The following is an 18,702-nucleotide window of genomic DNA, read 5'->3' on the forward strand; positions in this document are numbered from 1 at the left end:
TACAAGTTACTAGTAAGGCTTACCTCCAACCCTCTAGCTGAAAACAACCATGAAAGTCCACTTTCCAGCACTGTAGGGAACCGTATCTTCTAGGAGAGAGAATTCATTACTGCTCTGTTTGATAAGCAGAGAAAACTAATCTGGTATGGGACCTGTCCTTCAAATACACCAGCAACCCCAAGAGGCAAAGACAGCTACACTGAGATAGTTAGATTTAGTGCTGTGAAAAATACCTCAAAATGGTCCTGTCTGTCCATCACTGAAAATGCATGCGATTATGACACTTATTGCCATGGCATCCCTAAGTGTTCTGCTGCTTTCTTTTGTGGGATGCTTCTCCTTGACCTCCCACTAGAGCCTGCCTATGCTGCTCAGCTCCTCACACTTACTGAAGCTGAAAAATCCAAATGACAACACAGACCAGTTTCAAGCTGGACAAAATGTAATGAGGGTTTTACACAGTAATAGCTTCTCATTTCCAAAAGAACCATTCTTGGCATTTGGCTTTGAGTGAAACAGAGCATTTCTGAACTCCAGCCTGAGAAAAGAACCAGACATAAATAAGAAAAAAATATCCATTTAAGAACAAACAAACAAATAAATAAAGCTGGTCACAGAGCATTTCTCCCATCTCCCACCGCATTAATTATCTTGTATCTTGCCTAGGTTATTTCAATTTGGAGACCTCTCCCTATGAGAATCCAGCAAATGAAGAACGCTGGAAGACAGATTATAATAAATTGGCAGCTCTGGTATCAGGTAAGAATTGTAATGGTTACATGATATAATGCTGCCCTCTCTTATCTTTTCATGGGTTGAAGATTATTAAGAACAATTTGGGGTAATGGCCCCTTTAATCAGAGGAATGCCTGCTCTGGCTACTTGCCTAAATTTTTCACTCCTACCAAGTGTAAATATAGTCACAGACACAGGCCCGTGAAACCAGTAATAACCCATGATCCATTTTCTGAAACAAGCACCCTACTATGAACAAATAAAAAAATACTCTTTTGTAACTAGTGTAATTACAGTGTCATACTGCAGGCACATAGAAGGACCGGTTTTTGTTCTTTTTAATTTTCCAAATCTGACCATCAAGAAAGAAGTACTCCTGCTTCCATACAGAATCTCTTCTGGAGACTTGCTTCATGGTTTTTGTGGGTTTTTTTGGCTTTATAGGTTCACAGTTAGCAGGAGATGCAACAAATCCATGTCTGAGAGCAACACATGTCTGTAATTTGAGCAAGAAGTGTTTTCGACTGCGCACAGACTATGCCTCCATCTGCACCAAGGGAGCAGGAAGTGAGGATGTGTGTGACCGGCGCAAGTGCCACAGAGGGCTAAGGAATTTCTTTGAAAAAGTTCCTGAGGATTTCACCAAAAGGATTCTGTTCTGTCCATGTCAAGATGAATTTTGTGGAGAAAGACGTCGTAAAACTATTGTTCCTGATTGTTCCTTCCAGTATAACACTAAACCAAATTGCCTCTGGCTTCTGGACTCCTGCTTAGAAGACCATATCTGCAAGTAGGTGAGGTAGCAGAGGATATTATCCAATAGAGCAGCATCAACACTGATGGTCTCATTTTCCTTCCTACAGATCCCGACTAGCTGACTTCCAACAAAATTGTCAACCTGTAGATGTGTCTCCGGATGGCTGCTCTGTGCACAACCATGCTGCATGCCTGCAGGCTTACATGGGCATGATTGGTAAGTGATGTCCCCAGGAACATACAGAGTGGATGCTTTCAGGCCACAAACTTGAAGGCACTCTTTGATGCTGTGAAGGACGGTCCTGGTCTCCTTCAGGAGGTAGTGCTCAGTATACCAGTGAATATGCCTTACTAATTGATGCTAGTGCTCTCCTTTGCCTTGGAAGTAAATGCAGTCCAAAGAGAGTGCTTCCATGGCTTTTTTTGCTGTACTTTGCCCCATCATTGCCTGAGATTTCTGGAATCCTCTTTGCATCATCAGCTAGTGCAAAGCACTCTAAGTGCCTCATCAACAGCACTCTGTGGGTTTGTGTGAACTGTCATTGTCATTCCTAATGCTGGAGTTACATGCCATCATCAGTGATTAAACACAGCATTCCATCATTGCCTGACTTTTAGACTCCTGATGACTTAGTTTTGTGTGCACTATGTTCTCACAGCCAGAACATAGGACTACCAGCTGTTAGAAGGAAGGTCACCTTTGGTTTTAGTTATTTTCTATCTACCAACTTACTAAAACATTTTCAGAGTGGCTCAAAAGAGGATGTAAAGAGTAGAAGTACCTCAGAAGCTGTAAATCTAGACTGTACCTTCCATTTTTCCAGATGGCTCTGCTGGTTTATTGCTACATGAACACCGCCTGACTAACACTACAGGTGTGCAGCATTTGTTTGTCAAAAGGCACCTGGCTACACAGCGTTGCCAGCTATGCAAGAAGCAAGATTACCTTTTGCTGCTATATATCAGTACCACAGCTGAGTCCACACAAGTCCTTCACATTCTAAAATAAAAATCCTTCACAATTTAATGCTTGCACCATTAAATTGCTTTCCCCCCATCAGTTTGCACTGAGCTCTGCAGATACAGTTCTCACCATTGCTTCTGCTGTGTACACATCACAATTTAATACTTGAGCCAACTTCAGTTCTCAATACATCTCACTGAGTGCCTGAGTCAGGAGTAGTAATCTCAACACTTTCTCACAGCTCAGCAGACTTCAGTTAGGTTCATCAAGCCTGGGCAACCTAGCTGACACTCCTGGCCTCGCCTGGGTAACATGCTTATCGCAGTAGAAGGCTTCTGCCTCCAGGGCAGTATTTCCTTTAGTACAACATGATTCATAATGCTTCTTTCATCTGGGGGTTTGGGACAGGCACACCCATGACACCCAACTATGTCAGTAACTCCAGTGTGGCGGTCTCCTTGTGGTGTACATGTGAGAACAGCGGCAACCAGAAGGAGAAGTGTGACCAGCTACTCAGCATGTTTGAGAGCAACAAATGCCTTGGTAAGCATCAGTCACATCACAGAGAAACATCTCAGCAGAGAGCAATTTAAATCCTGCGGTTTCAAGATCCTGTGTTGCAGTGCTCTTGTGTATAGTTCTATCTTCTGCAATGTCTCTGTGATCTCCTCTGCAACCTATGGGACCAGACAGGATCTGCTCTAAGTACTGTTTCTGTATCTTTTGGCAACATCTCTGTTCATCTCAAACACACTTGAAGCTATTTCCAAACATCATTCAAATGAAGGGGACTGCAAAAACATCACCAAGGCGAGGTCAGACATGCTGTATCCATAGGTTGCTGAGTAACCACATCTGTGCACCAGGATTATGGGGTCAGGATTCCCCCCCTCATCCTCTGTATCTGTATTCATCCCCGGCCCTCAGTCAAGATAAGTAGCTCCTGATGCAGCCTGTTGCTAGATTCAGTATAGCAGTTGCAAAAATTCTGTTACACGCAACTGTGTAATCCTAACTCTGTATTTCTTTTATCCCCCTAGCATTTTAGCAACATACCTTAATGAGATTTAAATATTTTATATTTGTAAAAGCTTTAACAGGATATAAAAGAAAACAGCATAATTACATAAGTAATTAATATTTAAACCTACCTCCTGCAGTATATAAAAGCCTTACACCCAGCACTATAGACACATCTACAATTTAATCATCTCATCTGAGATACTACAAACCTGCCCCTTACAAAATATAGAGTTGGGAAAATCACAGAGGAACCCAAAGGTCTTCAAGTACAGTTCAAACTGTTTTTGCAGTCTGCTCTATCTCACAAATAAACCCACAAACTGACAGGCCATTTATGAAACAGAATAAGTATTTTCAAAATCAAGGCCAAACAGCCTGTGAGAGCCTTTCCTAAAGTAGCTTCCCTAGACTTCTGTTCACTAAACTCCAAGGTGTGCACAAGAAAAGCACTGTAAGACTCTTACTTTACTTCTGTTTGCAGAAAGTACCATTTGGTCTCAAATGCACTTGAAGCAGACAGCTCTAGAAAGACAGGAAGACTTACTTTATTCATCTTCCCTAAGCTTCCAAGGAGACAGTGCCAGCACATCTCTCTCTTCAGCAATGTCCCAGGTACGCAATGCTTTGTTGCCTTCACGAAGCAGTGGGTCAAGTAGCCTAGAGACAGTAGTTGAAAAACCTTGGATCTGGAAATATGTGGCTTTTGATATCAAACCAATGGATGCCACGTGCATGCAGAACATGGACTACTCTACCGTAAGTTACTCCTTCCACAGATAAGCAGAAATAGAAGGCTTTATGTCTGGCCACAGGAGTTTCAACAGTCACACATTAGTGCTCAGAACTAGAGGTTCCGCAGCCAGAAGTTTGAGCAAAATGTGTCTAACTGGGATTCATCCCTCCTTTTTATTTCCTAGGTGGCTGAAGGGAAGACACAGCAAGACAGCCCCAAACAGGGCAGTATGCCTATGGCCTCCTCTGTCTATTCTGGAACTGCTACTTCCTGGCCTTCTCTGGCTCTGTTCCTGCCCCTGTTGCTGAGCCCACATTAATGTGGCATAAATGGAATATTTTCTTCCAATATTATTAATATTGTTCCATATCCAGGCATGTCCCAGTACAAATTTACCTTTGGGAAACAGAAAGCTTTCAGACAAGAAGAATGGCCTTAACCCAGAATGGCAGTCACTGGAAACCTGCCACATATTTGCACCCTGCTTTCCCCCTGTCAATTTGCACTGAGCTCTGCAGGTACGGTTCTGCTTCTTCTGTGCGCATATTTTGAATAACAGGCTAATGTTCCAACTTAATAGGTTCAATCAAAGGTCTGATTTCTTTCAGATCTTGTGCAGGGTTTGGTTTCTGACTCTAGTGATGACCTGACAATGTCTTCAACCACCCCACCGTCTAGAGCTCCTCCTCAGGCAATCATTGCATGGTTTGGGTTTGAAGGGAACTTAGAAAATCATTTAGCTACAACATCCCATGCGTGGGCAGGGACCACCTTCCACTAGACCAGGTTGCTACAAACCCCATTCAACCTGGCCTTGAACACTTGAAGGAATGGGGCAAGCACAGCTTCTCTGGACAATCTGTGCCAGTGCCTCACCACCCTCACAGGGAGTGATTTTTTCCTAATATTCAATCTAAACACACTGTCTTTCAGTTTAAAACCATTGCTCCATATCCTGTCCCTAGAGGCCCTGGTAAAAAGTCTCTCTCTGTGCTTATCATCCCCCCTGATGTATTGAAAAGCCACAGCAAGGTCTCCACAGAGCCTTCTCTTCTCCAGGCCAAACTGCATCAATGGTGTCAGCCTTTCTTCATAGGAGAGGAGTTGCAGCCCTCTCCTAATTTTCATGGCCTCATCTGAACCTGCTTGAACAGGTCCATGTCTGTCATGTACTGGGCACCCCAGAGTTGAATGCTGAACTCTGGGTGCGGAGGTGGGGTGGGGTAGAGGGGAAGAATCACCTCTCAGCCTGCTGGCCATGCTTCTTCTTTTTATGTAGCCCAGACTGCAGGACGGCTTTCTGGGCTGCAAGTGTATTTTACTGTCTCATGTCTAGTTTTCCATCTATATCTTCCATGTATCCAAGTCCTTTCCTGCAGGCCTGCTCTCAATCCATTCACTCCCCCACTCTGTACTGGTACTGGGAGTTGTCCCAAACCAGGTGTGGCACCTTGCACTTGGACTTGCTGCATTTAATGAGTTTTGCTGGTGTCCACTTCTCAAGCCTATGAAGGCATAGAGTAGACCATATCATCCTAAAGACCAGAAGCCTGTGCTTCAGGGTGGGTTGCAAATAATGCTCAATAAACATACATGTGAAGTCCCTGAGAAACACCACCTCTGAATTACTTTCAGCTCCCTTTTCAAATCCCTTCTTTTAAATATATGAAAAATACCTGTCCAGATCAAGAACACTACACTAGAATTTATGCTCTGTTCTGTTTTGTCCCTTCAACATATACATAATCCATTATAGCAGCTAGCAACACACTTGGGCTTTGTTGTCCAAGATGAATGGTGCTCAACTTCAGTAGATTTAGGCTTATCTAGCAAAAGATGATCTTGCTGGCTTCAGGACAAACGTTCTCTGTAGAGAGTGCATTTGGCTCATTGAAGGTGCATTGACCACAAAACCCTGGGATATTCAGTTGCAACAATCTCCTTCTACCTGTCCACATATTCAAGTTACCATTGTCCCCTTCCAGCCACCTGCCTCGTCTTCCTCCTCGGCCAAGCACTATTTCATGACCTGTTTATTCTGAATGTAAATGTGTGCGCTGTGTAATTGCTGTTAGTTTGTACTGCATTTGTCTGTTAAAACGTAGTGTTAAGTGAATATTGATTCCTGAGCATAGGTTAACAGTCTGAAATCAATTGTGTACAAGAGTTGCCTCATCAGCCAGCCTGCATTTTCAAATAGTCAGAAACTCAGCTCAAAACAGCTCCTCCACGCACACATGTAGTGCCCATTGCTCATCCTGATAGGCAACAGATCTGCACAATACTATACACATCCAAACAAGATTACAAGCCTGAACAGAGGCAGAATAGCCGAGTATTTATTTTTATCCTGTGTTTTATCTACTGCCTGGGGAACACTGGCTAGGTAGTATGCTGTGGTTCCCAGTCACTGACAGACACCTTATTACAGGCATCATACTGTGTATCAAAGTTATTATCCTCTGCAGTGGTAATATTTACATTTCCAATTCCAGACCTCTGTTTATTTCCTATGCAGGTAGAGCAAAGAAATCATGCATGCAGCAGCATCATCTCCTTGTCACACAGAGAAGCAATGTATTATTTACATGCAGTAGGAACAAATATGTCTTAATAAATACCAATACTTGTATTTCTTATTACCAACGGAAATATGACTATTTGGAGCAAGAGACAGCACTGTTTCCACGTTTGCTACCATTAGTTAATAAAAACAGAGCCCATGTAACCCTAACATAGTATCTACATTAGACTATCCTCCTCCATACGATGGGATTTAGAAATGTGTCAAAAACCTTGACTGTAATGTAATATCACCTATCATCTCTGGAAGTTAATGTAGAGTGACAGGGAAGAAGAAAGTGTTCTTCTTTCCACTATTTCACACAACAGAGGGAATATTTGTGAGAATAATGGAGTAGATTTCTGAGTGATCTGTACCACGCACACTGGTACACAATGTACTGCATTGATCTTCCGCTCATCTGCATTGTGATCTTTCCTCATTCCCAAATTTAGCGGTGTAAGACAGATTGATCTAGAAAAAGGGATTAACATTTTCTTGTTCATGTTTAGGGCACTAAATCCCTACTAAGAAGGTTATTGATTGCAATTGCAGTCTTCTGTCATATCCTGACTTGTTCAGGAAAATTCTTGACACTTGGGCAAATTGTGCTCTAGATTGAAATTGAAGCAAAACACGTCAATTTGTTTGGTCGTTTCCCAAGTGCTCTGTGTCTCTTTTTCATGCACCTTTATATACACAGCTGCCTCTCAGCTTGTTCATCAATACCTGCAAGCAAAAATCACTTCTAACTACACCTTTATTCACAGGTACTCACACTGTTGTATGTACAAACCCATTTTCACTTAGACTTTTCTAACACCTGATCTCCAAATATCATAGTTTTCCAACTACATAGCATATATGCATGCACAGCCTAACAGCTACTGGAAATGTCATGCCAGTGTCACTATCAATTCAGTTCTGTTAGCACCACCAATGTTCCAAGACTGGCACATTTCCTAAACCCATTCAGAACAGCTTACTAACCATATGACAGGGCAATTAACAAGCCCCCCTCAGCTTATTTTCCTGGAAAGTGGAAAACAACATCCTGTGAGCACCTGTGGTCTCACAAAAGATAATCCACATAACACAAAAAATTATCCAATAAAAATTCTCATCCAGACAGTCTTAACAATGAGCATTCAGCAAGCATATACAAGGAAGGAACCTTCTAATTATTGTAATGTAGATTATTTTTTAAAGAGTAAAATAATGTGAGGTCTGACTAATAAAATTCATCTTGCAACTCTAGACGTCTCCTGCCTTCCTTTGCATTTCATACAAGCTACACTCCTTGTCTCCACTGCTGGGGTCATTATGGAACAGAAATGTAAAGAACAGAATTTAGAATCTCTTACAAAGCAATCTTGACAACTTTTACAGATATCACTCATGGTCAGGTACTTCAGATGTGGCTTCTAGAACTCTGATAGAGCCTTAGAACTTTTAATACGATCTAATGTAGCATTTACAAAGGGCATTCATGTAGTCCTCCAGTTGTGAGCTCAGCCACCTGTTAGACACTGGTTTCTTGTGACATGTGGGAGAAGCAATTTACATTTCTTGCCCAAGGTCATAAGCAAGATGCTGCCAGAGATAAACCTTGATTTTGCAAGTCCAAAATTAGTGTCTTTGCATCATTCCTACTGCCTCCAAGAAATGCCTATGTTTTAATAAGAATCAAGTGGCTGCAGTTTTTCTTTTGGAAGGGGGAACAATATGTTATTGCAGATGATAAAAACTCAAGCACCGTTGGTTTCAAACAGTGATTCCTGGCTACAGATCCCTGGTACACCTCTCAAAATCAGCTGACAATAAAACGGAACTTTCAGTTGATTGGAAAGGCATACAGGTTCAGCATCTATAAAGAATGAAAGTATCTTTTTCAATACATCCTAAAAATCATGTCACTCTATTTGCCAAAATGGTAGGCAACTTTACACAAGAATAAAAAGGAGAATTGTCAAAGTAATCTTTGAGGTGTCCATGAACCAGACAAAGCTTTTGGGTCAACAGCAAAGAAATGAAGCCAATCAGCTCTGCTGAGCTCCACAGGATCGTTCAGCACTGCTGTGGAATCACAACCCACAGCTATTCCACAGCTGCTTCCCCCAGTGAAACAGATCCTGGTAAATACAATCAGAGGCTAATCACTTCTACCCCAGGGACTTTGTGGCTGAACGTTTTTTCATTTGAGGCAGAGTCAGTTGAGGCTGAGCTTGGTTAGTCTCTAATGGAAGCTCTTCTGATAGGTGATTAGCTCTCCTCCAGGAAGTGACTTGATGTTTGTGTTTCTTGCAAACCCCAGGGTTAGCAGAGGTCAGGGGATGCTGCACTTTCTCCAAGTGCCTCCATGAAAATAGCCCCACATACTTTCCATTTACAGCTGATCACCTCCATTATCCCCAAGCTCGGAGGAGATGATCAGCAATTGTTAAGTGCTTGAATCAGACAAATATCTCACTGCTAATTCCCCCAGTAATGGGAATCTAAATTCCTGGTAAACAAACGGACTACTTTTCACAGGCAGGGATGAATGCCAAAAGCCTAATATTAGAGCTTTGGAACTAAAGCTTTTAGAGCAATCTTGTCCACTCGAAGACGTTTAATGACATTATGTATTGAATAATTAGAAAATGAAGGCCTGCTTGGAATCAATGGGTTACTGTCTATTAAGATGACAAAGGGGCTGTACCCTTTTTTAAACAAGTTTATACTAAAATGGTGTACCTGATAAATGGGTCTGATAACTACGTCTTTACCTTTGGGCAGAACAAACAGACATTAAGCTTGCACAAAAAAATTGTGTGACTTTTGGCTCATCTTTCTTCCCATTGGTCCCACCTGTTTTCCTGTAAGGCATGTGAATCAGATGTTCCTCTCCCCATCAGATGACAAAATTTATTAAGCAATGCTCAAATTACTTACTCTGATGGAGAGAAAATCATCTTTGCCTTTGCTTTACTGCATGGCCAGAATCACAGAGTTCACACCATGAGATACTTGAAGAGCTAAGAGGTATGGACTAGACCCTTTAGAAGCACTTTGCAAGAAGAATTGCTACTGGGCCTGAGAACACAAGAGAAGATTATTTATTTACAGAGATAACTCTAAGAGGACTGAGAAATGTTCTATGATAATATGACTGAATCAAAATTGATTAGTAAGTCACATGACATCCTTATCTCCAAATTGAAGAGATAAAGGTTTGAAGGGTGCACAAATTGTTGAATAAGGAATTGGCTGGATGGATGAAACCAGAGAGTTATGGTCAATGGCTCTATGTCCACACAGGCTGAGTAAAGTACCGCTGTACTCTCCCTGCTTCCAGCTTTTTTTCCCCACCAGTCTAATACTTAAATTACTTTATCTTCAATTTAAGTTTGCCCATTATATACTGGTATTATATGTCACTGAGCTTCACTGCAAGAAACTGAAATTTCTTTAACCATCTGTGCACAGTTACCTGTTCTCCAGCTTTCCAAACCATCATCTTCTTCCTTTTTTTTTCCCCCTCTCCCTAAAGTATCTTTTGATTAACTGAAGTCAATTTTGCTAAGTGCTAGTGGCTCTAAGAAGCTTGTTTTTTCAATAATCCCCAGGGCTCCGTTATGTTTTCAGGGCTACAAAACAGGAATTGCTCAGTCTTTCTGAAGAAATGCAGCAGCTAATTCTTTCAGACACAAGCTCTTTGGATTTCACACCCATCATTCCAAATAAGAGTATGTGCACCTGTTATGAAAGTTCTAGCAGAAATCAGCTAATAGATTTCCCATCTTTTTTCCTCAATTTCAATCCATTCTTGTGCAAAAAAATTAATGCAAAAAGAATCCAGTTCCACAGATACACTACACAACCAATTGCTATTCTACTCCCATCTAAGGGCTGCAGTGGTATCACAACAGAAGCGCTGTTGTGCACTGAACACTTAATTTTTAATATGCAAATACAGATCACAATGTAAATGGAACTAATACAGAACCACAAGCCACAGTGAAAATGTCAGTTTTCTCACAGAAAGGCCCTGAGAGAAAGATTATGTCTTGTTATGAAGCAATTTACTAAAATATTTGGAGTAATATTTGAGCTGGTTTATTCATACTATGTAGGACATAATAGTCCCCCTACAAGATTGAAATGTTAACACTAGGAGACCAAGGCTGGCCTTGGTCAATCTTCTCAAGTGTCACTGAGTTACATCTTCTATCTGGTAAATCAGACACAATAAAACAGTAATGAAAGGGAAAAGATGCTGAGTTGATTGATTTACTAGGCTATTTTTCTTTTATTTTTAACTTATCTCAGCAGACGTCACCAGGAGTCCTGCTATTACTCATGATAGCACAGTATTGCTCAGGTATCCACCCGAGTCTGTATTTAACTCAGATTTTCAAGCGTGAACTTTTGGATTCAGATTCCAGCTGCCTGTGGTAAGGTATTTCCAAGACAGAATCTAATGCCCTGTTTTAACTTTTCCTCTTCAGACGTCATAAGAGAGATGCTCCAGTCCCCACAGCAAGAGAAAACAGTTTCCTGCAGCACTTGTAACTGGGTTTGAAGCTTCTACAAAGGTGAAAATGTGAGACAATCAATGTTCAATTGAGATAATTTTTCCTGAGACTCCTAAAGAAAAATGGGAAAATACATATGTGGCAACAGCACACATAATGAACCCAAACAGCTGCTCATGATGAACTTCTGCAAACTAGTGTCTTTAACTTATTAACAGATGTAAAAAAACCATGTATTTTATTTTTTTCATATGTTGACGTCAAAATATCCTGAGAAACTGAAAACTGAGAATTCGTGGCTTGTAATTTTGGCAGCATGGTTTCATAAGCAGATTTCCTATTCCAATCTAGCAATCAATGTTCTTAGCTTAAGTCACTTACATCTCAGTTGTTTCATAACCTAAACCATACAAAATGACCCATTATCCTCAGGTCTTCATAGCCCATCTTTATCTCAATTTACACCTTTCTTGGCAGCCTCAAATCAGTCAAAGGAGCTAATAGGAAGGAAAGGTTAGAAAAGCACCCAGTCAGTGAACCTGCTCTGGACAGGCCTCCCAGCAGCACAAGCCCTGGAAAAACAGAAATGGAAACAGCAGAAAGATAAATTTGCTTTACAAGGTATTTAAAAGGAAAGTCAATCCTTTTGATGGTCTATTTTGCACAGACTGACTGACTGAATCTGGGCAAAATTTAACAGAAGGACACACTTCATAACACAAACAAGCGGACAGCTTCAAGCATGAGGCTCTTTTTCAGCCTAATGCAGATGTCAGTTAATTAGAGTAGAAGGGTATATGATTAGCAGCCAAATCAATATAAAAGGAATTAAGAGCTTGAATTGCAAGCTTTCCTGCTTCCCAGCACGGCACCCGGGGCTGTATTTAGCTAAAATTCAATACACATTAGCGGACAATCAGTATAGTCTTGTGTAGTCTTGTATGGGGATGTCTTCTTGAAATATTTTAATTGGACTCTCTAGTGTTATCAGTGCTAAACAAGATGTCAGATTAACGTAGATGACTTCTCAAATAGGACCAGCAGCCCACAGGCTAGAGAAGCACATTTACTTCTATTAAAACCTCACTGGTTTTCCAACATATATTAATAGTATTATTTTCACAGCTACCTTAAGAGTGGCTGAAAAGCATCTTTACATACAACTGCTCCATCCTGTACAACTCAGCAGACCCAATACTGGTAACAGTAGATTCACCCCTTTTTGCCATTTCAGGCTTCATTACTCAAGAGCCCATCAATCATACCACAATGACTGTTTTTACTTAGTATTTAACACCTCTGCAGAGAGTTTAAATCTAAATTGAAAGCAGCAAATCTAAAATTCTCAACTGAGAACTCCTGTAACTGGTATGAGATTTGAAATGGCAACATTACATGTTGCAGCATACACTTCTCATTACAAAAATTGAATCCATTTCCCATTCTGCAGCAACACTGTCTTGGTCCCCTAACCAGAAAGTTATTTTTACTGTTGAATTTTATCTTTTAAGTCAGCTTATAGCAGCTACACTGCAAATTTTCTGCACTGTAGAGTGGATGTTGCAAAACAAAATTAAATCTTTTCCCTGAAATGTTTTATCTAACAAGATCAGAAACAAGTAGATCTACAGAAGGACAGTAGTCAGTGAAAATTCCTAAGTTTATATCAATGCAATCTGTGTAGCTTTAAAATGTCATATCACTTTCATTCTGTGCCTTGGAAAAAACATTAAGCCATTATTTCTCCCCAGTAATAAATCATCTAAGCAATCTAGTACTTTCTGTAATGGAAGAGCTATACACTGTATCTTCCATTACCTTCCAGTTTAATTAAATATTCCTTGAATAAATCTTGTGCTTCCACTCTTGTGACATGCTACCAGTGCTGACTTCTCCATTTATAACCTGGCTGGATTCAGCCCAACCATCCCTGCTTACTCTACCTGTCACTCACTGAAAACTCCAGACTCTCAGACTCAGTCCTTCTTGGACCCTTCTTTGCTAGTTACTGATTTGATGCATGTGTAGAACTGAATTAATCATACAAGCTATGGTACCAACATACCTCTCACAGCTCGCTTCTTTGGAGTGGCCAAGAGATTGAAGGAGGACAGGACACCAATATTTTATGAAGTGAAAGTACTAGAAGAAATGCAATTTATGAAGCAGCAACACAAGCACTTGGTTTAGGTTCAGTTTTCTGTCATACAGAAAACATTGATTCAGTCAGCATGAAAAGCCTCCTCTTTGCTTTTGAATACAGAATCTTCTTACCCATCTCCCTTAGTTCAACAGCAGTGTGGGAAGATGACTTTAGACAAATATTAAGCAATTTTAAAACATGAGTATCCTTCAAATGGCTATTCATTTCTAGCCCACTGAAACACCATGGTGATTGAAGCTAACCTGCTTTGCTTTAAGTGATAACAGACAAGAGGAGAATATATGTACAGCTGTCTTCCTTCAGCAAATGAAGGAATATAATTCAGAGAGGATGCTGTAGTAGTGTAAATCACTATTAACTTAATGATTTTAGTCATCTGACCAAATGACAATATGCAACCTTGGAAGAGATGGCCTCAAGAGCCATAAAAATTATTCCAGATCATGTCACCATAGAATGAGGATAAGCAGCAAATCATGTGCCACTGGGAGCAAACTTACATAAAGAGGTATTTTTCTTTCGTGAACCAAGGCAGTTAGCAGGAATTGCTGTAATGTTGTATTTTGATATGTGCTTATTGTTACTGGGATTCATCCTAACTTTTCATAGTGATAAAAAAGTAATCTAGTTTTGTCAAAAACATCCCTACAAATTCCCATATATTGCATCTCCATTATAGAGATGCAATCTAGTAGGCTTTGTGGGGATTTTATATTTCATGTTCTTAAAAGGGAGGAAAAAAAGACATAATCCATACACATGTTTAAAATACTTTAACAAACCGGGCATCTAGACAAAATTCACAAAACTCTCACAGAAATAGTTTAAAAGCATGAATTACAAAAAAGAAATACTTCAATGGCTAGAGGTAGCACTGAACATATTAGTGTTAGAGTTAAACTGGAAGTCCTTATTACCTCAACTTCTGTTGGCCTGTGGAAAATTCATAGGAAACAAGCTGTCACCAAATCAACTATTGGGATTTTTGGACTTTGTAATCCATCATAACGCAGCTAGCATGAGACAATTTTAATATCTAAATTCTGTTTCAGAACAGTATCACTCTCAAATAAAGAAAATAAAGTCAATTTTGTGCAGAACATACTTTAGAAATACTTAATGTAATTTTCCTCAGGATGTCTAGTATGATACACTGATACACCAAGGAAATAAATTTTGCATTTGTATCAGATCCAGCGACAACAGAAAATACTTTTGCAGCAACTCATCAACATGGTAGAAGTCTACATGCCCACTGCTTTATCTTCCATCCAAATTAGTACACCTCAGTTAACAAGCTAGCAATTTTAATCTAATTAGCAGAGGTTAAAAAAGCCTTGTAATCTAGCACTGCTACTCCAAGTATTTACTTGGATACTCATGATGTCCTCAGAAATTCTTCACTTGAGCAAGGTGTGCAAACCATTAAGTTCCAAAAGAACTGGTGAAATTTCAAGAATCATCACAACTATACTGAAAAGTTTATTAGAATTCATTTTATCACCACAGCAGTAGAAAATAACCTGCTTAAAAACATTCTAAACTTCATTCTAACAACAGACCTATGAAGCAGAAAGAAAATTACTTTCTTAATACACGCGCACATTTATGCTGGGGGCCACCCAGCTAGAAACCTGCTTTACAGGAAAGGACCTTGATCCTGAAGGCACCAGGCTGCACACAAGCCAGGAGTGTGCCCTAGCTGCAGATGGAATGGGATGCATTAGGAAGAGCATTGCTAGCAGGTCGAGGGAGGTGATCCTGCCCCTCTACTCAGCATTGGTGAGGCCACACCTGGAGTGCTGTGTCCAATTTTGGTCTCCCCAGTACAGGAGAGACATAGACCTATGGCAGAGAGTCCCACAGAGGGCCACAAAAATGATGAACCAGAAACATTTCACAGATGAAGGTTTTGGTAGTAGTTCAAAAAGCTTTCTAAAGTACCATGTTTTATATACATTTCTTTCTATCACATACAGGTTTTTTTCCTGCAGGAGTAAAGGACAACACACAACCCAAGAGTTCTGTTTCATAAACTCTTGAACTATCCTTCATTTACTCACCTGCTGAACTTCTACTTACTCCGGCTATTAAAAAAACCCTAAATCAAACAAAACCAAAAGCAAGCAAACAAAGAAAAAAGCAAAATCAAATCCAAATCAAACCTGGGTGACTCTCTTCACTTTATCATCTTGCTCAAACATTAGCTAGGATTTCTGCTCTTGAGCAGTGATGATGATGCTCACCAACTCTCATAAGCTATCCATAGCTGCCAAGGTAAGCTATTTTCAAGGTAAATTCTACTAGGGTATCCAGAGTACCAACATCTTCAGCCTATTTGTGAAGATGGTAGCCACATGCTTTGGACAACTATCCACCTCTGTTTTAGTTTTATTATCCAGTACATACAGCTCTACTTTGCACTATGCCTTCATTTGCCTCACAGGAACTGTTATGTAGAAAACAGTCAGAACATTCTTTTCAGGAAATTCACTGGTTTTATAGCAGGTATATAAATAATTGCTTTTTCACTGACACAGTATGCAGAAAATACTAAACACTAAGGTTCAAAAGAACGTTAAAGAAACGTGTTTTATTTGAAAAGATCAAGTTGATGATGACATCCTTCCTATTAAATATATCCTCTCAGTAACAAATGTGAAATGGAAATACTACCAAGCATTCTGATTTTGTGTTGCACTGAGCAGCCGTAAGTCCCATCTTCCCAAATCAGGAAGAGCTGTGGGTACCAGGCATTTAGTTATTTTGTAAGGTCAAAACTGTATAAAATGGTACTGCCTTAAAACATAGTAATGGATTGCTGTTCACCATGAAACATCCTTCTCTTTTCTCAAATGGAGAGTAAGTATAATGAAAAGGGGGGGAAAAAGTGCCAGAACAAACCAACTATAAATAAGCATTTGCAGAAAGAACTTCTAAGTTTCCTGACATTAAAAATCTATTCGGACTTGCTCAGTAACAAAGCTCACACATAAAGAAACTACCAGTATCTAAAAATCAAAGCATCTAAAAATACAAACATAAAAATCAAAATTTTTATATTTTTTTTTTACCAGCAGCACTATTTACTTCCCTCCTAGAGGGAGGGTAGGAAAAAAAAAATATCAGTGCATATCGATAACTTCTATTTATTCCAGCATAAGCTTTTACCAATAACAAAAGGGGCAGTTCTGCCTTCCCAAATTCATTTGCCTCACTCTTGACTTCAGTCGCCCTAAGAAAAAACAGCAATGGATTTGAGACCAAATTAGTTTTTCATTACTGCCTAGTTACACAGTCATTAGCAGTGAAGGGAGGATGATAGGTGTAGGACAAACCTTCTCGGCATGCACCATACACTTGTGTCAGACAGCAGTGCCAGTGGAGCCACAGGCTACAGGACCTCAGCATAGCCCAGGCTGCTCAGCAATTGCAGATTCCAGCTGCACACGTAGCAAAATGATCCTTGTATACTACTCCTTGCATCATCTCCAGACTCCCTCCTTCTCCTCCTCAAGGATGCACAGCAGCACACCAAATGCAACCCAATCAAACAAACTCCTAGTTCCTAACTAGGAATTCAGCCTAATCGTAATTTTGACAACTGGTTAAAACAAAATTATTGGTCTCCTGAAAAGGGAGCAAGTTCATGCTCCATTAAATAGGGAACTGCAGTTTGGCAAGAATATGAAGGTTCTTGAATAACAGCATATTAAGTATCTGCAGGATTCTTTACAAACTCACTGTGATATCCAGAGGTCTTAGTGGGCAAAATGCTAAGAAAATGGTGCATACTGGTTTTCTCAGAGCATATGGGCTAGATATGCACTCCTAACTGCTACTTCCAAGCTCATTGATTAAATCAAATCAAATGCAATTAAATCAAAAAATCTCTAACTAATCAAAACTAGAAAATATATGCATGAGTCAATGAATTTTTCAAATATGGAGAAGTGATTCAGGCACAGTAACACTTTTGCTGCATTAGTCCATGCATTAGTCCATGGCCCTCAGAGGCATTTTATGTCACTTCATCTCAATTAACCTCACAAGAAAACAACTGAGATTTGAACGAGAGAGAAAGAGAGGGAAAACGACATTACTGACTACACAATAGCCTACTCTGATGTCATAATGCTGTATGAAATGCTGTTGAAATCATAGGCAGATTTCCTGGAATTCAGGTCTTCTACCTTTTGAAACTATCCCCAGTTGGTGTGAATTTATTCCTTCGTCTCAATTTAAATAAAGTATAAATGGTTTCCCTCATACTTTAGGGTCACATGGTTTCCAAGTTTTAACATTAATGATGTTCCAGCAGACTACAAAAAGCAAAAGTGGGAGTTGCATTAACTATGCTAAATGGAGAATAGAACCAATAGTAGAAAAGACGTTCTTATCACATCAGACTTCTCAGTGTAAATTTATTCAGGGAACTGTAATAATTTCTGATCTTTTAAAAAGTTAGCAGAGTTTTACGACATCGTAATAAAGAAGATATTATATTATTCTCTGTCAACAGATGAAACTAACTGTGTTGGCAAGACACTTCACTTGGGAAAGACCACTTACATAGGATTTCATCAAGCATCAACTGTACATCTGAAGATCTCAACTTTGAAAGAAAAAATTTCCTTTTAGAGTATCTACACAACTCATTGGTATGATGGACACAATTCCCACCCTTCCATCACCGACCTTCCTTGTATTTGTCAACATGAGGGACTAAGAGACAACCTCATCCAGGTAGCTGTGCAATAACATGGGGCACAAGTTCCTCTCTTCCTAGAGCCCCCAGTTAATACTGCTCAGTTAATTTGTATTTCCCCAAGATATCATCTGTTTTCACGCACAGACCCATCTATTACAGAATGGAATGTCAGGAAGAATTACGAGTTCTCATTATGAAGCAAGTCTTAAGCAATTGAATTATTGAACTCAGCCGTCAAGAGCTTTTCTTTCACCCCTTGCTGCTTCGAAAGCGCGAAGCGCCATCTCCTGCTGAGCAGCTGGAACCACAAATACTGATTCCGGCAGCTGATGAACTGTGAGTAAAAAATTTTAAATTATACTAAATGAGGAGGTGTTACCAATACACAGGTAAATTGAAAGACCTCCTTAAGAAACAATCAACTGATTGTTTCTTACAACAAAAAACTGATCTTGACAACTAGGAGCTGAGAGCACGGTGGCACGTAAGGAATATTTCCCCTGTCAGCTAAGAATTAAACGAGAAATTAGGAAGCC

General features: G+C 39.9%; 1 protein-coding gene and 1 long non-coding RNA gene across 3 annotated transcripts in view; one reads left to right on the top strand and one right to left on the bottom strand.

Moving 5' to 3' along the window:
• LOC111935422 (GDNF family receptor alpha-4-like) overlaps positions 1 to 8,031 on the top strand; it is a 12,437-nt gene extending 4,406 nt beyond the window's left edge. For both annotated transcript variants that reach the window (XM_086851874.1, XM_086851873.1), the window contains exons 3-8: positions 667 to 759; positions 1,180 to 1,525; positions 1,599 to 1,708; positions 2,864 to 2,998; positions 3,960 to 4,090; positions 4,396 to 8,031. In XM_086851874.1, coding sequence (XP_086708000.1) covers positions 667 to 759; positions 1,180 to 1,525; positions 1,599 to 1,708; positions 2,864 to 2,998; positions 3,960 to 4,090; positions 4,396 to 4,530 — 950 coding nt within the window. In that variant the 3' untranslated portion in view covers positions 4,531 to 8,031. The remainder of the gene's footprint in view (positions 1 to 666; positions 760 to 1,179; positions 1,526 to 1,598; positions 1,709 to 2,863; positions 2,999 to 3,959; positions 4,091 to 4,395) is intronic.
• Positions 8,032 to 15,740: 7,709 nt separating this feature from the next.
• LOC147650312 (uncharacterized) lies at positions 15,741 to 18,140 on the bottom strand. The gene is made up of 2 exons (XR_015276756.1): positions 16,794 to 18,140; positions 15,741 to 16,690 (listed from the first exon to the last, which is right to left on the bottom strand). It is a non-coding gene; the product is annotated as an uncharacterized LOC147650312 (long non-coding RNA).
• Between the last annotated feature and the right edge of the window lie 562 nt (positions 18,141 to 18,702).

This window comes from Cyanistes caeruleus, chromosome 15 (genome assembly GCF_971803275.1).
Source record: "Cyanistes caeruleus chromosome 15, bCyaCae1.hap1.1, whole genome shotgun sequence".
Taxonomy (NCBI): Eukaryota; Metazoa; Chordata; class Aves; order Passeriformes; family Paridae; genus Cyanistes; species Cyanistes caeruleus.